At 34.5% G+C, this 14,935-nt stretch overlaps 1 protein-coding gene across 2 annotated transcripts in view; it reads left to right on the forward strand.

Annotated features, from left to right (window-relative positions):
• Positions 1 to 14,935, forward strand: part of KCNH8 (potassium voltage-gated channel subfamily H member 8) — a 178,406-nt gene that overhangs the window by 140,081 nt on the left and 23,390 nt on the right. For both annotated transcript variants that reach the window (XM_027639453.1, XM_027639454.1), the window contains exon 11: positions 2,184 to 2,398. In XM_027639453.1, coding sequence (XP_027495254.1) covers positions 2,184 to 2,398 — 215 coding nt within the window. The remainder of the gene's footprint in view (positions 1 to 2,183; positions 2,399 to 14,935) is intronic.

The following is a 14,935-nucleotide window of genomic DNA, read 5'->3' on the forward strand; positions in this document are numbered from 1 at the left end:
GAAATATTTTTTCACTTGTCCATATTAACAGCCAGCAATAGATTAATATTACAAGCCTTCTGCTTAATATAAACAAGGAAATCTAAGGAACTGTTGATATTTACAGTAAAGTGAAAATATGTATAACTGCTTAACTTTACACTATATTTTATTATGTCAGCAATATATCGTGTGATGAGCAATTATAAATGTTATTGTCACCTATCAAGTTTCCCTTACTCAGACTGGTCTAAGCTCATACCAATTCTTATTTATACTAATTGAGATTTTTAAGAGACCCCAAAGTAGCAATAAAGTATGTATATTCCTAACATAAAAGAAAATCCCTTCCTATGCTGGGTTTGTGATAAGCTCTTTTGAGAAAGTTGTTCAAGCTCCCTGTAAATAGAAAACATGGTATTTTAAGGTACTAAAAAAGTGATATTTTAAAGTATAAAACTATCCTATTTAACAAGCTTCAGGGATAGTTGATTGTTTAGTTTAACTTACCCTTCACGATCACCATTTCCTGTGTAATATAGAGTTGGAGTTACTGCTGGGTGGATTTTCATATTTGACTGTCTTAACTTTTTAATGTAAGATTGCCAGGGACCTTTGGAAGATACCCAACCTAAACCTGCTTAAAATGGCAGTATTAGCTCAGCTTTCTCAGGGCCATGTGCAGGCAAGTTTTGAACATCTCCAAGGCTGCTAGCAATTCCACAGCCTCTCTAAGCAGCCTGTTCCACTATTTGACCAGCCTCATCATGATTTAATTTCCTGATTTATAATGAGAATTTCATTTGTTACAACCTATGCCCAGTATCTCTCAGTACCCTGTGCACCCTGAAGGGAAGTTTAGCTCTGTTTTCTGTACACTTTTCTGTTAGGCTATTGAAGGTAATATCCTTCCTTTGCCTTCTCTTTGTAAGGTGGAACTATACCCACTTTTTTCAGTCTTTCCTTGTACATTGTGCTCTTTAGTCTCTGATCATCTCGGTAGATGATCTTCTGGACTTACTCTAATATGTCAATATTCCGTCTTGTACTGGGAAGCCCAAAACTGGACACAGTGCTCCAAATGTGGTATGTCAAGTGATGCATAGAGGAAAAGAGTTATTTCCTGGGACTTGATGGCTGTATACTTGCTAATGCTGTACAGGAGGTTCTTGGACTTTGTTGCAAGGACACATTTTTTGACTCATGTTCAACTTATCCACAAGGACCTCCTGGTCCTTTTCTGCAGAGCTGCTGTCCAGCTGATCAGTCCCCAGTCCATACTGCTGCAGTGAGCTTTTTCATCCCAGGTGTAGGACTTGGCATTTGGTTTTGTTAAACTTCATGATGTTCCTATTAGCCATTTTGTCTTTCTTTGAGGTCCTCCTGAATAGCACCTTTGCCCTTCAGCATATCGACCACTCCCCCCAGTTTGGTATGGCCTATAACTGGCTAAGAATGCACTCCATCATGCTATCCAGGTCTTTAACAAAGACCATGTGTGCTAAATTTTGTGGAGGACTTGAGGTTCAAGGACTGAAGTTTGGAATTTATACCTCAGATTAAATGTTTATGGAAGCTTTTCCTTATAAAATTTTTGTGCTCTTCAATATATGGTCACTTGTAGGTTTTAATACATCAAGTATTCTAAGGCAGTCTTGCCCATAAATGGAAATACAATGGCTTGTATACATCATGAAGTACAGCTGTGCAGCCATAGTTATCATAGATTTTGAATGTTTTGCAATCCAAATTCTAAGTAAAAGGGTAATTTGAATGGTGATCTACACTTACTTGTGTCATTGTTAAAATGCTATCTTAACAGTGGCCTGTTTTAACACACACACACACACACACACACACACACAAAACCCTTATGACAGCTATTTTGAAAAACAAAACTGCACTTGCGATTTGTTACCAGTGTAAATCTGCATTTTACACATGTCTACTTTATTGCTTCCTTAAATCAGCTAGTTACCTTTCTGGAAATTAGTTTGTACCTCCAATTAATTGCATATAAGGTTGCAGCTGCGCAAAAACCCAAAACAATAAAAAGAAGGATATTAGTCTAAGATTCTTTAGAATGTTACTAATTAAAGAATGCAGTAGTAACAATGGGATTCCAGGTTACATTAAATATATGATTCAAAAAAGAAGTAAAGAATTTATACTTTGAAGATAATTATTTTTGTATTCTCTTTTAGGTAAAGGAGATTTAATTGGAGCAAACCTCTCCATTAGGGATCAAGTTATTAAAACAAATGCGGATGTTAAAGCTCTAACATACTGTGACCTCCAATGTATTATCCTCAAAGGTCTTTTTGAAGTGCTCGACCTTTACCCAGAGTATGCTCACAAGTTTGTTGAAGATATACAGCATGATCTCACGTATAATCTAAGAGAAGGCCATGAAAGTGATGTAAGTATCTTTAAAGGTCTCTGCAGTTATTGTTACCTTTAAGATGTTTCTCATACTTTACTAATTTCTTATAATTTTGACACAGTAAAGAAATAATATACAGATTTTGTTAAAAGGGCTGCTCATTCCGTTTGTTTGATAATTCAGACATTACCTACATGAGTTGTTTATCAGTGGGTCAGATCATAAACATTGAACAAGTTCTCTTCTTCTCATTTTCCCATAGAAAACGTCATCCATGAAAGAATATTATCCTTTAATATTTTTTTCATTTTTTGCTTATGTTTAAAACAAATCATATAAATCATGTGTCCAAATAAAGGTACTTCACTATACCTTTTCTAGAAGCTCATGTGCCAGCCTAACGAACATTCATTTTATACACTGATTAACACTTGTTAGTTAAGAATGTCATCACACACACTCAAAATGAGAAACAGTTGTTTCTCACACACTGCAATGAAGATGTGTTTTTCCATGCAAATGAGTACTTAAATTCGGAAAAAACCCCACAAACAAAAAAACCCAACCAAATAAGAAATCCAACAAGAAATTCCAGATAAAGCACTCCTGGAAGGCTTCAGTACAGACTTACTAAAGTACTTTCACTGATCTTATATAGAAAATATGTATATATTCAGATTTTAATAATGAAGAGCTTTGATGACATCTTTTTTTTTCTGACTTTACCATATGAACGCACGAAGACAGTTATAGCTAAACTTTCAGGCTGGTGTTTAACAGTTCAGCTATTTGTCTTTGTATTCTGCTTCTCTTTACACAGAGAGAAGTTACATTGAAAGAATATGAAAGGACACTAGGCTACTATCCAGATAGGGGATGAAGGTAATGCCAAGGAAGAGCGCACCAAAGTCCTTTTCAGTTCAAAACCCCAATGAATTTGATATATGGGCTGATTTTTCTACATAACCTTCTTACTAGGTGTACTCTGGTGCCAGTGTTTCCACAGCAACACTCTATTAAACCACTGTAGCCAAAAGAAGCCCATATATAAATGCAAACTTCTAAAGAGGAAAATAATCAGGACATTTCATTTGTTTGTCTCTTGAAATGTCTCCAAACTTCCTGCTGCTGAAGGCAGCAGCTGAAAGTACACATCTGTTCTGAGAGCTTGGTGATTAGTTTGTATAACCAATATATTTCCCTTGGGGAAGAATGCTTAATCTGAAAGGAGTATAACTCCATGTAAAGATAGAGTTTGAAGCTGTTTGCATTCCCCTCTACAGTTTTACCAAGAAACTTGGTGGATCCACACAATGCATTCCTTCATGCTTTTCTGTATGATGGCAAGTCTTGTGATCACTATCTCAACTGCATTCAGCTTTTATAAATTCAGGGACCACTCTTCCCCATTAGAGTGAGTTGGGTGATGTACAGACTCTCCACTGAGAGCAAGCTGACAGCAGCTTGAAGTTGAGTGCACAGACAGGAAAAGAACCTCTTCACACTCTCTGAGGGATTTAAAGCAGTGCAGGACATAGCCAAGTAAATTTTCTGCTTCAAAGAAGAAAATTTTTAGAGCATTTGTGAATATACACCATATCTTGATGGTATAATTTGTTATCTTAAAATCAGAGGGGAAAAAAAATTCTGACAATGAGTAGCATCCAGTGTCACAGGCAAATATAGAGAACCCAAGACAAATTATCAGTGTCACTTTCTCCTACGTCTTCCAGTTAACTGTGCCCTCCACTGGTAATTCTATGCAGCAGAACATACCTCAGTCATGTGCATCTGATTTCTTATCCAAGCATTTTGCTTATCAATAAGGGTAATGAGCAGGAATAAAGTGGCAAAAAATTGTACCACCACAAAAAGAGGGCTCAACAAATGAAGGAAGATATCTATGTCAGTAGCAAGTGTGCCTGGTCAACCACTCACTCTGGTTCACATGGAAAATACCTGTCTCCATTAATATAATTTGCAAACAGAAATAATTTGAGTTGCCTGATGGTTTACTCTCAGGGAAAAGTAAGAAGAAGGTTTTTTACAGCTTGTGGGTATGTTACGATGACTTCTTTCTTCTTTTGTTTTTGGTTGGTTGGGTTTTTTTTAAATACAACGCTACTTCTTGAGAATGGTGCTATGGAAGAGTTTGGCAGCTATGATGCTGTAATCTTGATTCCCTTTCTCTAATATAGGGAGATTTTACTTTTCAGAGTGTTTGTGACTTCTGCAGCTTTATGGAATTTTGGGTTTGGAGAACATTTCTGTAGGTAAACAGAATTGTTGATTCATTTCAATAAGTCTGTTTCTCACTTTCTTGTTCTTGGATGTTTTAAATTACTGTAAATTTGCAACCTAATGTGAATTTAATGCTTCTGAAAATAGATCAGTAACAGTACTTAGGGTCAGGTGGAGTTGCAGGGTGAAATAGCATGAATTTCCCCACTAGGATTTGTGAAGTACCTTTCAATCCTGACCTAAAATATTATTGCATTTTCAGTCAGAGTCCACCAAAACTTCCTTAGATTGTAAAGTTCTTAACACTTTAAGCCATCATTAAAAAGCTGAGGCTGGAGAATGCAGTTCTGGTGATCCATTGTCTCCTTCCCTCCTTCCTTGTGCTCTTTGAACTGTTCATTGCACCCAAAATTGAATTGAACTGCATTAAAAGTAGGGACAAAAGTCATATGTAGTTTCCTGATCCTGAAGTGTCAAAATTGAATACTTGGTACTAGATCACATAGCTTCCCTACCCACAGAGAAACCTCTAGGAAAACATTTTAAATTTGTTTTCTTGGTTCATTTGCAAGTCTAAGAGTGTATATAATGATGTGCTCCATGTGCATTAAAATCCAAGACGTAAAAGTGGAAAAGACTGAGGACTTTCATAACTGTGTCACTTTTCAATAAAATAAGGAGGATATGCAATCAGATTTCCCAGTTACAAGTAGAAACTGTAGCTGCCTGGTTATAGAAATATTGACAATTTTGTTTAACTAATCTTGGAAGAAAAGCTCAGATTTTAAATAGGAAACTGGCAAATATTTCAGTCTCTAATGAGTAACAACAGATAGAGAAAAAAAAGACACAAAATCACGGAGATGAAGTTTCAGTGGTTCCTCATGATAACTCATGATAGCCAGCAATTGCTAAGTGATCTATGATTATAACCATTAATGTGTATGCAGTCATATTGGCAGTACTATTATGTCATTTTTTATATATTCTCATCACAGCAAGATGTGAATAGGAAAAGAATTTTTATGTTCGTTGTATATATTCTGACCTTTCCTCTCTTTGCTGCCTTTTGATCAACAAACCTGTAACTGTTTTTGTAAACGTATTCAATTATTTGAGGACGTCTAGAAAAATCTAATTTGTTTGGTAGCTGGAGTTGTGACATTAAAACAATTCAGCCATTTCAACCAGTTTTTCTAAGTCTGTGACTATGATGTCATAGTAAGGAAACAGTTTGCTAAGTCACGCAGATTTTGACACGTACCTCAACCCATCTATATAATTTTGCACTATATATCACAGACTTCAAATCGAGCAGGTATTGAGAGAGTTTGATATCTGATTTGATAAAGCTAAACACTTATAAGAAGGTTGTTAAAACATATTATACATATATATGAAAGAAACTGGCAATTATTTTGTAATCCACCAGCCTTGGGAAATGTGTTATTTTATATATTTAGAGAGTAGTAGCAGCTGTTCATAACTCTGAATTATCCTATGAAGAACTCAGAATAAGTATCTTTGTGGACTTGGTAGCAGTTTACTGTTTCTGATTATTTCTTGTGTCCATGAAGAAGCATCTACAGTGCAGACAACATTATTTAGATAAAAACAAACAAACAAAAACAACAAAAATGAACAAACAAAACAAAAATAAAAATTAAAAAAAAAAGTCTGGTTACAGCCACACTGATAAAAAGAACAAGAAGCCTCCTTGGCATCTAAGCAATCTCTCAAGCTGTAATGAAGTCCCAAAGGAAGACAAGACTCATGCAGACACAATCTTTGTCTCACTAAAGCTCTATCAATGTGTGTCATTTTCAAAAAGAAGTGATTATATCCCTGAAGAGTCAAAAATCTGTGCTTGTAGACAGGACTCGTAACTAATAGGAAACTGCTTTTCCTTTCGTGGCCTTAGAAGTAGTGTTCTGCCTCTTATAAAAGCTTCCCTTCCCCCTACCTCCAAAGAAGGAGAAGCTACTCTCTTTAAAATGAAAATACTCAGTCTCTGAAGCATGGGGAAGGACTGCTTCCACCAGTGCATCGCAGTGTAAATGAAACACAATGACAAAGACTTCATAAAAAAATGGTAGATTCTTCCTCCAGTTGAGAACATGGAGTCTTACTGCAGCTTAGCCAGGCTCCTTGATAATAAAATAAATAAATAAATACATTTTAAAAGGCAATCAAATAACCAAGAAGCAATAAAAGCAAAGAATTCCCCCTTCCCTCTGAAAGGCATTGTATGACAAAATGGGGATTAATTCTTGTCCTTTGGAAAGACTGGTGTTTAGAATTTATTAAATTTTAATGAATGAGATGTGAGGGGTTTTTAATATAATAAAGCTCAGGTTCTTATTAGCAATACCTAAGAAATTACAAGAGGTGCTCCTCATTTTCTATTGGGAAACCGGACAACTGGCCAGATCAATTGCTTATAGAGGTGCAAACAGCTCTGAGCTCTGAGCTTTCTGATTCATTCCAGCTAAGCATTAAGCTAGTATTTTAAAAGCCTATCTGTAATTCCACCTTATTTTATTTTAATTGGTTTAATTCTAAACTCTTATCTTTCTTTGGGCTAACTGCTCTTGTAGTCAGAAAATGGATAGCAAAAAATATTTGAATACAAGCACAAAATTCAGATTAAATTCTGCCTATCCACTGTCTGTTTTTCAGCTACTAGATTACATATTTGACATGCATTCATTCTTGCCTCTTTAGTCATGCTTTTTCTAGATATTCTAGTACAGTTTGCCTGAATTTATGAATGCTACTTTCCAATATACTAATAACTCAGAAGGATTTCTTTCTATTACATATTTATCTATTATGAATCGTCAATGAAAATAACGTGACATGATTTTTTTAATACATCTACTGTCTACATAATAAATAGTGTTTCACTTTAAAGAAGAAAATAAGTTATCCTATTTGTTATTCTACAGATATTAAGGAAAAAAATAAGTTGGGTTTTTTATAGTTGCTTTTATTCTTAGCAAGTGTTGCAAGATAAGAAAATCTGATAGAAACTTCAGTCACATAATTACTTAATGATTTGTTTAACTTTCAAAGCAAAAAAGCCCCTTATATTTCTTGGTTATTACCTATGTGTTTATAATAAAAGCTATGCACTGGAAAAAATGAATTTCCAAACCAGCTCTTACAACACTGCTATACTTAGTCACAATTCCTCTACCCGAACCTAGATCATAGCTCATCCTGTACACTGCAGGAAAAACACAGGCTGTAAAATATTTTTCATAATAAATAATTTCCATAGAATATTTCCCAAATAATTCCAACCACTTTTTTAATAGAGGAGCTGGTTTTGTTAGATTATCTAGTAGCAGTGTAGGAAGAAGTTTTTTACCTTAAAAAAGTTAAAAAGTCTTTAACATTTAGAGTGGGGTTTGATAACTTTGAGGAAAACTTGTCATTTTTGAATAAACTTACATGCAGTTAAGTGCCTACCTTTGTCAATAGCTTGACTGGCAGAAGATTGTGTACTGTTATTGCAGGTGTAACTCACTGGTGTTTATTGTCCACGGCACAATAGGTATAAATTCTGCAAAATAAGTGACCAATAAATGGCAATTTTTGTGCTTCTATACAAGAATTATTATAAAAGGTAGAATATAGTAGTGAATAAATCACCTAAAGCAACGGATGTCTAGTACTATATCTGTATGATTATTCTGGGGAAATAAAAGCAAAAGCAAAACCAAGACTGAAAAAACTGAAATAATTATAAAATTGTGAACCAACTGTTTATGATGTTTCTTTTTAATCCATGTGCACATGGTTCCCATTGTTCTAATTGTTCTCTTGGAATCCCTAAGTGACTGATGGCTGAGTATCCACTGCTTTCTGCCTGACAGACATCATATTTTCATTTCTCCGTTGTATCACTGGATATGAGAAGGAGTCTGCAAACTTCTCAACTTCTCAGTGATTGTGGTATAGGAATGAAGGTGCTCCTCATACTGTCAGAAACTAAATTTATCTTAAAACTCTGAACATATAATTAACTTTGAGATATGACTCCTGACTCCTGCCTCTGTGCATGAACTATTCTCCAGTTAGTGCTGCTATGAAATACAGCTCAGGGCTTTCACATTGGACAAGCTACTCAGATTTTTCCTTTATGCTTCAGGGACATTGGGAATATTTTTTCCTTCTTCCCTCTCTCTCTCCCTCTCCCTCTTCTCAAAATAAGTTATCCTATTGCAGAACAAGGCAATACTCACACAATGTCACTTACACAACTTACACAACTTCTATATTCCTATGGAACAAGTTATGCAGCTGTCGATGGATGTAAGCACTGAAAAAAAAGAAAATAAACAGAAAACACTAAACACCACAGAGCAGTTAGTTCACCTGTTTTACACTTAATTTCTGATTTTAAATGGATGCGAAGTAGTTTGGGAATAAACTTTGTCCTCTAGCTCTCTGCAAGATATTTCACAGGTCTCCTATCTGTATTCATGACAGCAAGCATCTTTTAGTGGATCTTTGGCTTGTTAAGGTGGATGCTGGTTTCAGACAACAGAATCTGCCTCCTCCCTGTGCAGTGTTACAGTCATCCCTCCTCCACTCCTTCAGCCTGGCAATTACCTCCTTCACTTAGTATGGGAGCAGGGCTGACCTGGAGCTACAGTGCGAGCCAGGTTTGACTCCTTTTTATAGTCTGGTAGGTCATAAAGCTTGTTTAATAGCAGTCATTGCTGAGCATGATGTGTGGTGCCTCTGAGCCATCACTTCACCGAGTAACCCACAAGATAATCATCTCACTATCATGTTTCTAATATACCTTTCAATATGGTACACCACTGACAAATAATGCAACAAGGAAACAAGTAATTCAAAAAGGATAGACTGGTATGCCTTTACTCTTGCAGACTTGGTGGCCTTTTCATTTTCTTTCCTCGTATCTTCACCTGAAGAATTTTTTTCTACTAATCTCCTGTTTCATTTCTGTAGCCTTCAGTCACTCTAATACTTTTGAACATAACAACACACTGTCTAGATTTGTCTCTTTAGTAGTTTATTCTTCTGCTTTGTGGTCATTTTTCAGTTAGGAGATTCATACCACCACAATATATTGATGAAATTATGTAATCTTTTCTATTAATATTTTTCATTAGTTCTTGTATTTTTATAAGTTTTTTCATTTTACACCTAAAACAAATGGACAAGTGACTGTAAAGGTGAATCACACAAGATGCAGAAGAGGACAAAGAGGAGGAGAGGAAAATAACCTGTTTCTATTTGTCTGGGAGTATTTTACATATATGTGATCCATTCTCAAATTCCTACTCTTTTACTTTTGCGAATGGGTTAAGACACAGGAATTATGAGTATTAATTATATATTATTTATTAAAAGATCTTGACAAGTGGACCTTAGCACCTTCTTGACAAACAACTTTCATTGTAACTAGAATCGATGTGTTTAAATAAGTGACAAAATTTTACTTCTAATTTTAGCTTTTGATTCCTTTAGAACACTCTGCATTCTCATTCATTTCACTTCCTGGGATTATTACATTCTGCAACAGATTATAAAGCTTAACCAGAGGGTTACATGTTTAAAAAAAAATCCGGGCTAGCAAAGCAGCTTATTGATGATTTTAGACTTTTGTATGAGGAGGGTATAAAACACTGTGTAGAACAGAATTTTAGACAGGAAAAGCTCCTTGCTTTCAGAGAGTATTGCCTTGGAATCTAACCATATTTCTATTTTAATTACACAGGCACGCTAGATAATTATTTTTTTCCAATATGTTTCAATGTGCCTTAGGAAACATGATAATGTAATTTCTACAATATTAATATTATCTTTTGTCTCTACATCAGAAAAAATGGGAAAAAATTAATCCTAATTGTTTTTAACATTAAAATTGTGTGAATTTAGAGAGTGGATGGATTCTTAATTTTTTATTTCCTAATTCATTTTATTTTGCATCGATATAGCAAGAAACTGTTAGTGGCCTTAAATTTAGAAGCATTCTTACAGTAATACGTCCTTTTATTATTCTCTGTAAGATAAGACTAATATATGAAGGAAATGATAATATGTACTATAATCTCTTCTATAAGTAATTCTGAAGGCATTGGCTACCTTGATATGTAATGTGTATATCAGACTGGCTTATATGGTAAAATTCCTACATCACTTGCAGAACCATTATAACCTCAGGATACATGCTGAAATGTGTGAAACTAAATATAGTGTAGTATTTGAGAAAACTATCTACAATCCTTGCAACTTGTGTATCAAGGTGGCATTTTACATCGATACAAGTATGTGTTCTCAATTTTATTGAGCTGGTAACATTTTTAATGCAATTTTTTTTTAAACATTTTAGAACAGTAGAATAGTTGAGGTTGGAAAGGACCTCTGAAGGTCATGTAGACCCACCTCTCTGCTCAAAGTATGAAAGCATGAAAAATGAAAACCAAAAGTTATGTATGTACAAATGCAGTCTAAGATTTTACTGATATCAAAAGAAATTTATTTTTAATCATCTGTACCTTCACTCAGTAAAACCAGAGGTACAGAACCTACATACATAAGTGCAACTAGAGTTCTGCTGAAAATGGAGTTGGTACCTAATACATATAGATCACTTTTTCAATGTTGTTGTAAATAATAACATGAATGTAGTAATAAGTATATACATATAGAATATACACATATACTGTACATACAGTACAGTACTGCAAGTGTTCAGAGACAGATTCCATTGCTAATCACATTATATTCATTGTAGTTGTTTTTTTCTTTAGCAAAATTCGTATTGGATTTTTCTGACTGTTTTAGGGTTTATGTCATGGTACTTCAAAAAATTCAAACAATTTTATTCATTGAATGAGTGTCCTTGTTGTCAGAGTTTCTAGCCTATGCAGAACTTCTTGAGTAACAAAGCTCCAAAAAGCTACATGCTCAGCTTTTCTGTATTATGTGTATATAAAAACCATAAATTTCATCCTAGGAGAAGGAAATTACAATGGCTCTTTTACTTAGAAAGTTATATAATTAAACTTCTGCTGCATCTTCACATTCCGCGACATGGGTTCTCGCCCTAAGGTGAAGTCATGTGAATTGCTTTCACAGTTACTGTACAACTTCCATCTTCCCCAGAGTTTTAACTCTGAATATATCTAGGGTTTACCTGTGTGACCAATTAGCACTTATTTTCCTTCTAGAAGAATTGACTAGAGATTAATCTACTGACCAAGTTGCCAACCAAAGAGCAAAATAGTCATTATTTACAAGAAATGTTTCAGAGGGAAACAAACAAACAACACACGCCCCGGTTTTAAAATAAGGACACAGATTATGCCTGTCCCTGCCTTCTTCTTTGTAAGGTTTCCCCTGAGAGACAGTCAAAGCTGGACTTTCTTAAAAATTTTCCATGGATATGTTGCTGTCCTCAGTGAGGCACTCATTAACACTAATCCCACTGATTTGTCCTGTGAGTGCTAGCAAAACAGCTGGCCAACATTGGGAATGCTTAGAAATAGACAATTTGCAGTGATAAAATTAACTGGGAGAATATTTTGGAAGACCCACTTCATTGTCCTCCTCTTTTCTTTTCAAGAACCTCTCTGAAGTTAGATATACATATTTACATTAAAAAAAGTAGTATGAAGTTTCATTTAAAGCTAAAGCTAACAATGCAAACTACAAACACAACCCTTCCACAGCCTCAAGTTGAGGAGTCTAATTGGATATCAATCCACAGGGCCAATTCTCCAAATATTTATGAGTCTGTATGAAATCTTGGAGTTGCAGGAAGCATATAAGTATTATTGCTTTGAAAGCTGTTAGCATTCATTGTAATTTCTATTATGTAAGTCTTTACTTGACTGTAATCAAACTGTAGGAGTATTAAAAACCTTTCTCTGCTATATCTTTTTTCTGCAGTAATTTGCAAGGTTTTCCAAAAATACAACCTGCCAGACAGTAGAGTCACTTTAAGGTCTATTGTCTATTTTAACAATACAGTTCCTCCTTTTGTCTTCTTTTGACCTTATTGATAACCTCTTCTTAACTTATTATTTTTTTAATTCTTATTGGCACAGGTTTATTATAAAAGATGCATTTTCAGAGCAGTCTGGCACCCTAATTTCTTTTCCTGGTCTGTGGTTGGCTAGAGGGAGGTAAGAATATAGAAGTAAAAATGACAAATTATATGATCCACATTTCCCATTTGATTCCTAATGTGGTGCAAGTGACAGACAGGTTAGGGGTTTTTTTTCTGTGACATCTTTTTAACATGAAATGCAATACATCCTGTATTATTAATGAAACAATTAAAGTATAATTTTTAAAAAATTGCAAATGAATACTGTAAAATTAACAGTCAGGTTTTTAAGAATTAGATGAAAAGTAAACTTTTAATACTAAATATAAAAGCTCATGTAAGAAATTTGAATCCAAGAAAGTATTAATTTGCAAAAAACCTATCAAAAACTAACCACTACCAGGCATTAAAGAACACTTGTACCAACTTCACAAACTAAAACTTATTTGAAAGATAGGAAAGAATCAAGACAATGACTTAACAGAAGATTGCAGAGCTCATGGCAATTCACAGTTATTTTTAACTGGGACAAAATACCAGTGACAGTTCTGCTTTTCAACTTTTGCTGTTAATTCAATATACTCGGTACTGTAAGAAGGATCAGAGAATGTTGAAAGTGTCTGCTTCCACAAAATACTTTATATATCCATTAAGCAAGAAAAAGTGATAAGGATAATCCTGAGAAAATATAGGAACAAGACAAAAAATTAAAGAAAGTCTTAAAAAGAAAAACAAAACAAGAAAAAGAAGGAAAAAAAAGGTAAATTGTTCAGTAAATGTAGAAATCAAACAATTACATCTAGCCTAAGTGAGTGATTCAGTCCTTTGTGTTTTAGAGGATTTGTGATATTTCATTGAACAGTTTCCTGATTATGGAAAACTGAGGCCTGAACACACTTGAGGCATTACGCTTTCCAGCAGTACAATAATCCCTTGTTATGTACTTGTATCTTTTCCATTACCATACAGTAAATTCGCAAAGAACAGAACATATGGCATGGGTTCTTGGTTTTGTTTCCCACACTGCCAATGCTCTTAAAGGGGTTTTTCCTGTTTCCAAATGCTGACTAAGAACATTAACACTCTAGTTTGATTTCAAATCCTTTCCTGAAAATGTATTTTAACCTTTTGACTCCTCAGACACAAAGAATTATTAATGTATTTTAGTACCTAAGATTACAAGCAAATCAGTGAAACTATGTTCCTATTTTTAATCCTATTTTTCGTGAAGGCAACAAGAATCAGCCCAGCAAAAGCTGATAACATTCTATTGAACCCAAAATGCAAATTCACTGACAAGTAATGTATTAGCCCCAAATTTAGCTGCATCTCTTCTTAGGGTTTTATCATCAGAATTCATCTTGAATTATTGTACATCTGATTACCTCATTTGGCCTGCAATTCCTGTTAGAGATTCTTATATAAATGACTACTGTCTCTTGACCCTGAAAAATTTTCAGATCACTTGCTTTCAACAACAAACCACCAGTGTTTTCAGATGGAGAAATGTTCTTTTTTGTGCTTGTAATAAGCAATGATAAGGATTACTGAATTTTTAAGCCCTATATATTAAGACATTAAACAATTGCAAGCTTATAGATTTGAGATTATATAAATGGAAGAATTTGATATGTCTGCTTTTGGTACATGATCTATTATTGTTTTGCCTTGTAAAATATCTGGTTTCACAAGACATAAAGAGACGCCAGGGCTGAAATTAAAAATGTAATTAGTATTTCACATAACTCATACTAACATCAGTCTTTTGGGGTTTTTTCCTAATGCATTACAGGGTAAATACCTGTGCTTACTATATAAGTAGCCCTTATACTTTGAGAGTTTCAATTTTTTTTAAAAGACTAGCGTGTGAGCTATTTTGCGTCTTCTTTCCTTTTGCATAAGAAAAAAAGAATATTTTATAGAAGGCTACACTAGTGGGTTCTAAATAAAAGATTTTAACAGCTCAGAAACTAGTACAACACATCATAATTATTTACTCTGATACTATATTTTTAAAGAGATAAAACTATGTACATGGTGAGGGCTTTTAATTTTTGGCTTTGTCCACATTCTTGTTCATCTTTACTTCTCTCTTTGAGACTGGGGGGACAGCAGGGAGTTGCCAGAGAAGGTTTAGAAGCCAAATCTTTGAGAATTCTCTCTGGTGACATATTAGTTTGTTTTACCAACTTTCCACTACTAAGCCATAAAGCCCAGGCCCCTGTTTTATGTGTGAA

The sequence above is a fragment of the Corapipo altera genome, unplaced genomic scaffold (assembly GCF_003945725.1).
Source record: "Corapipo altera isolate COAL_440 unplaced genomic scaffold, ASM394572v1 44, whole genome shotgun sequence".
In the NCBI taxonomy this organism is placed as follows: Eukaryota; Metazoa; Chordata; class Aves; order Passeriformes; family Pipridae; genus Corapipo; species Corapipo altera.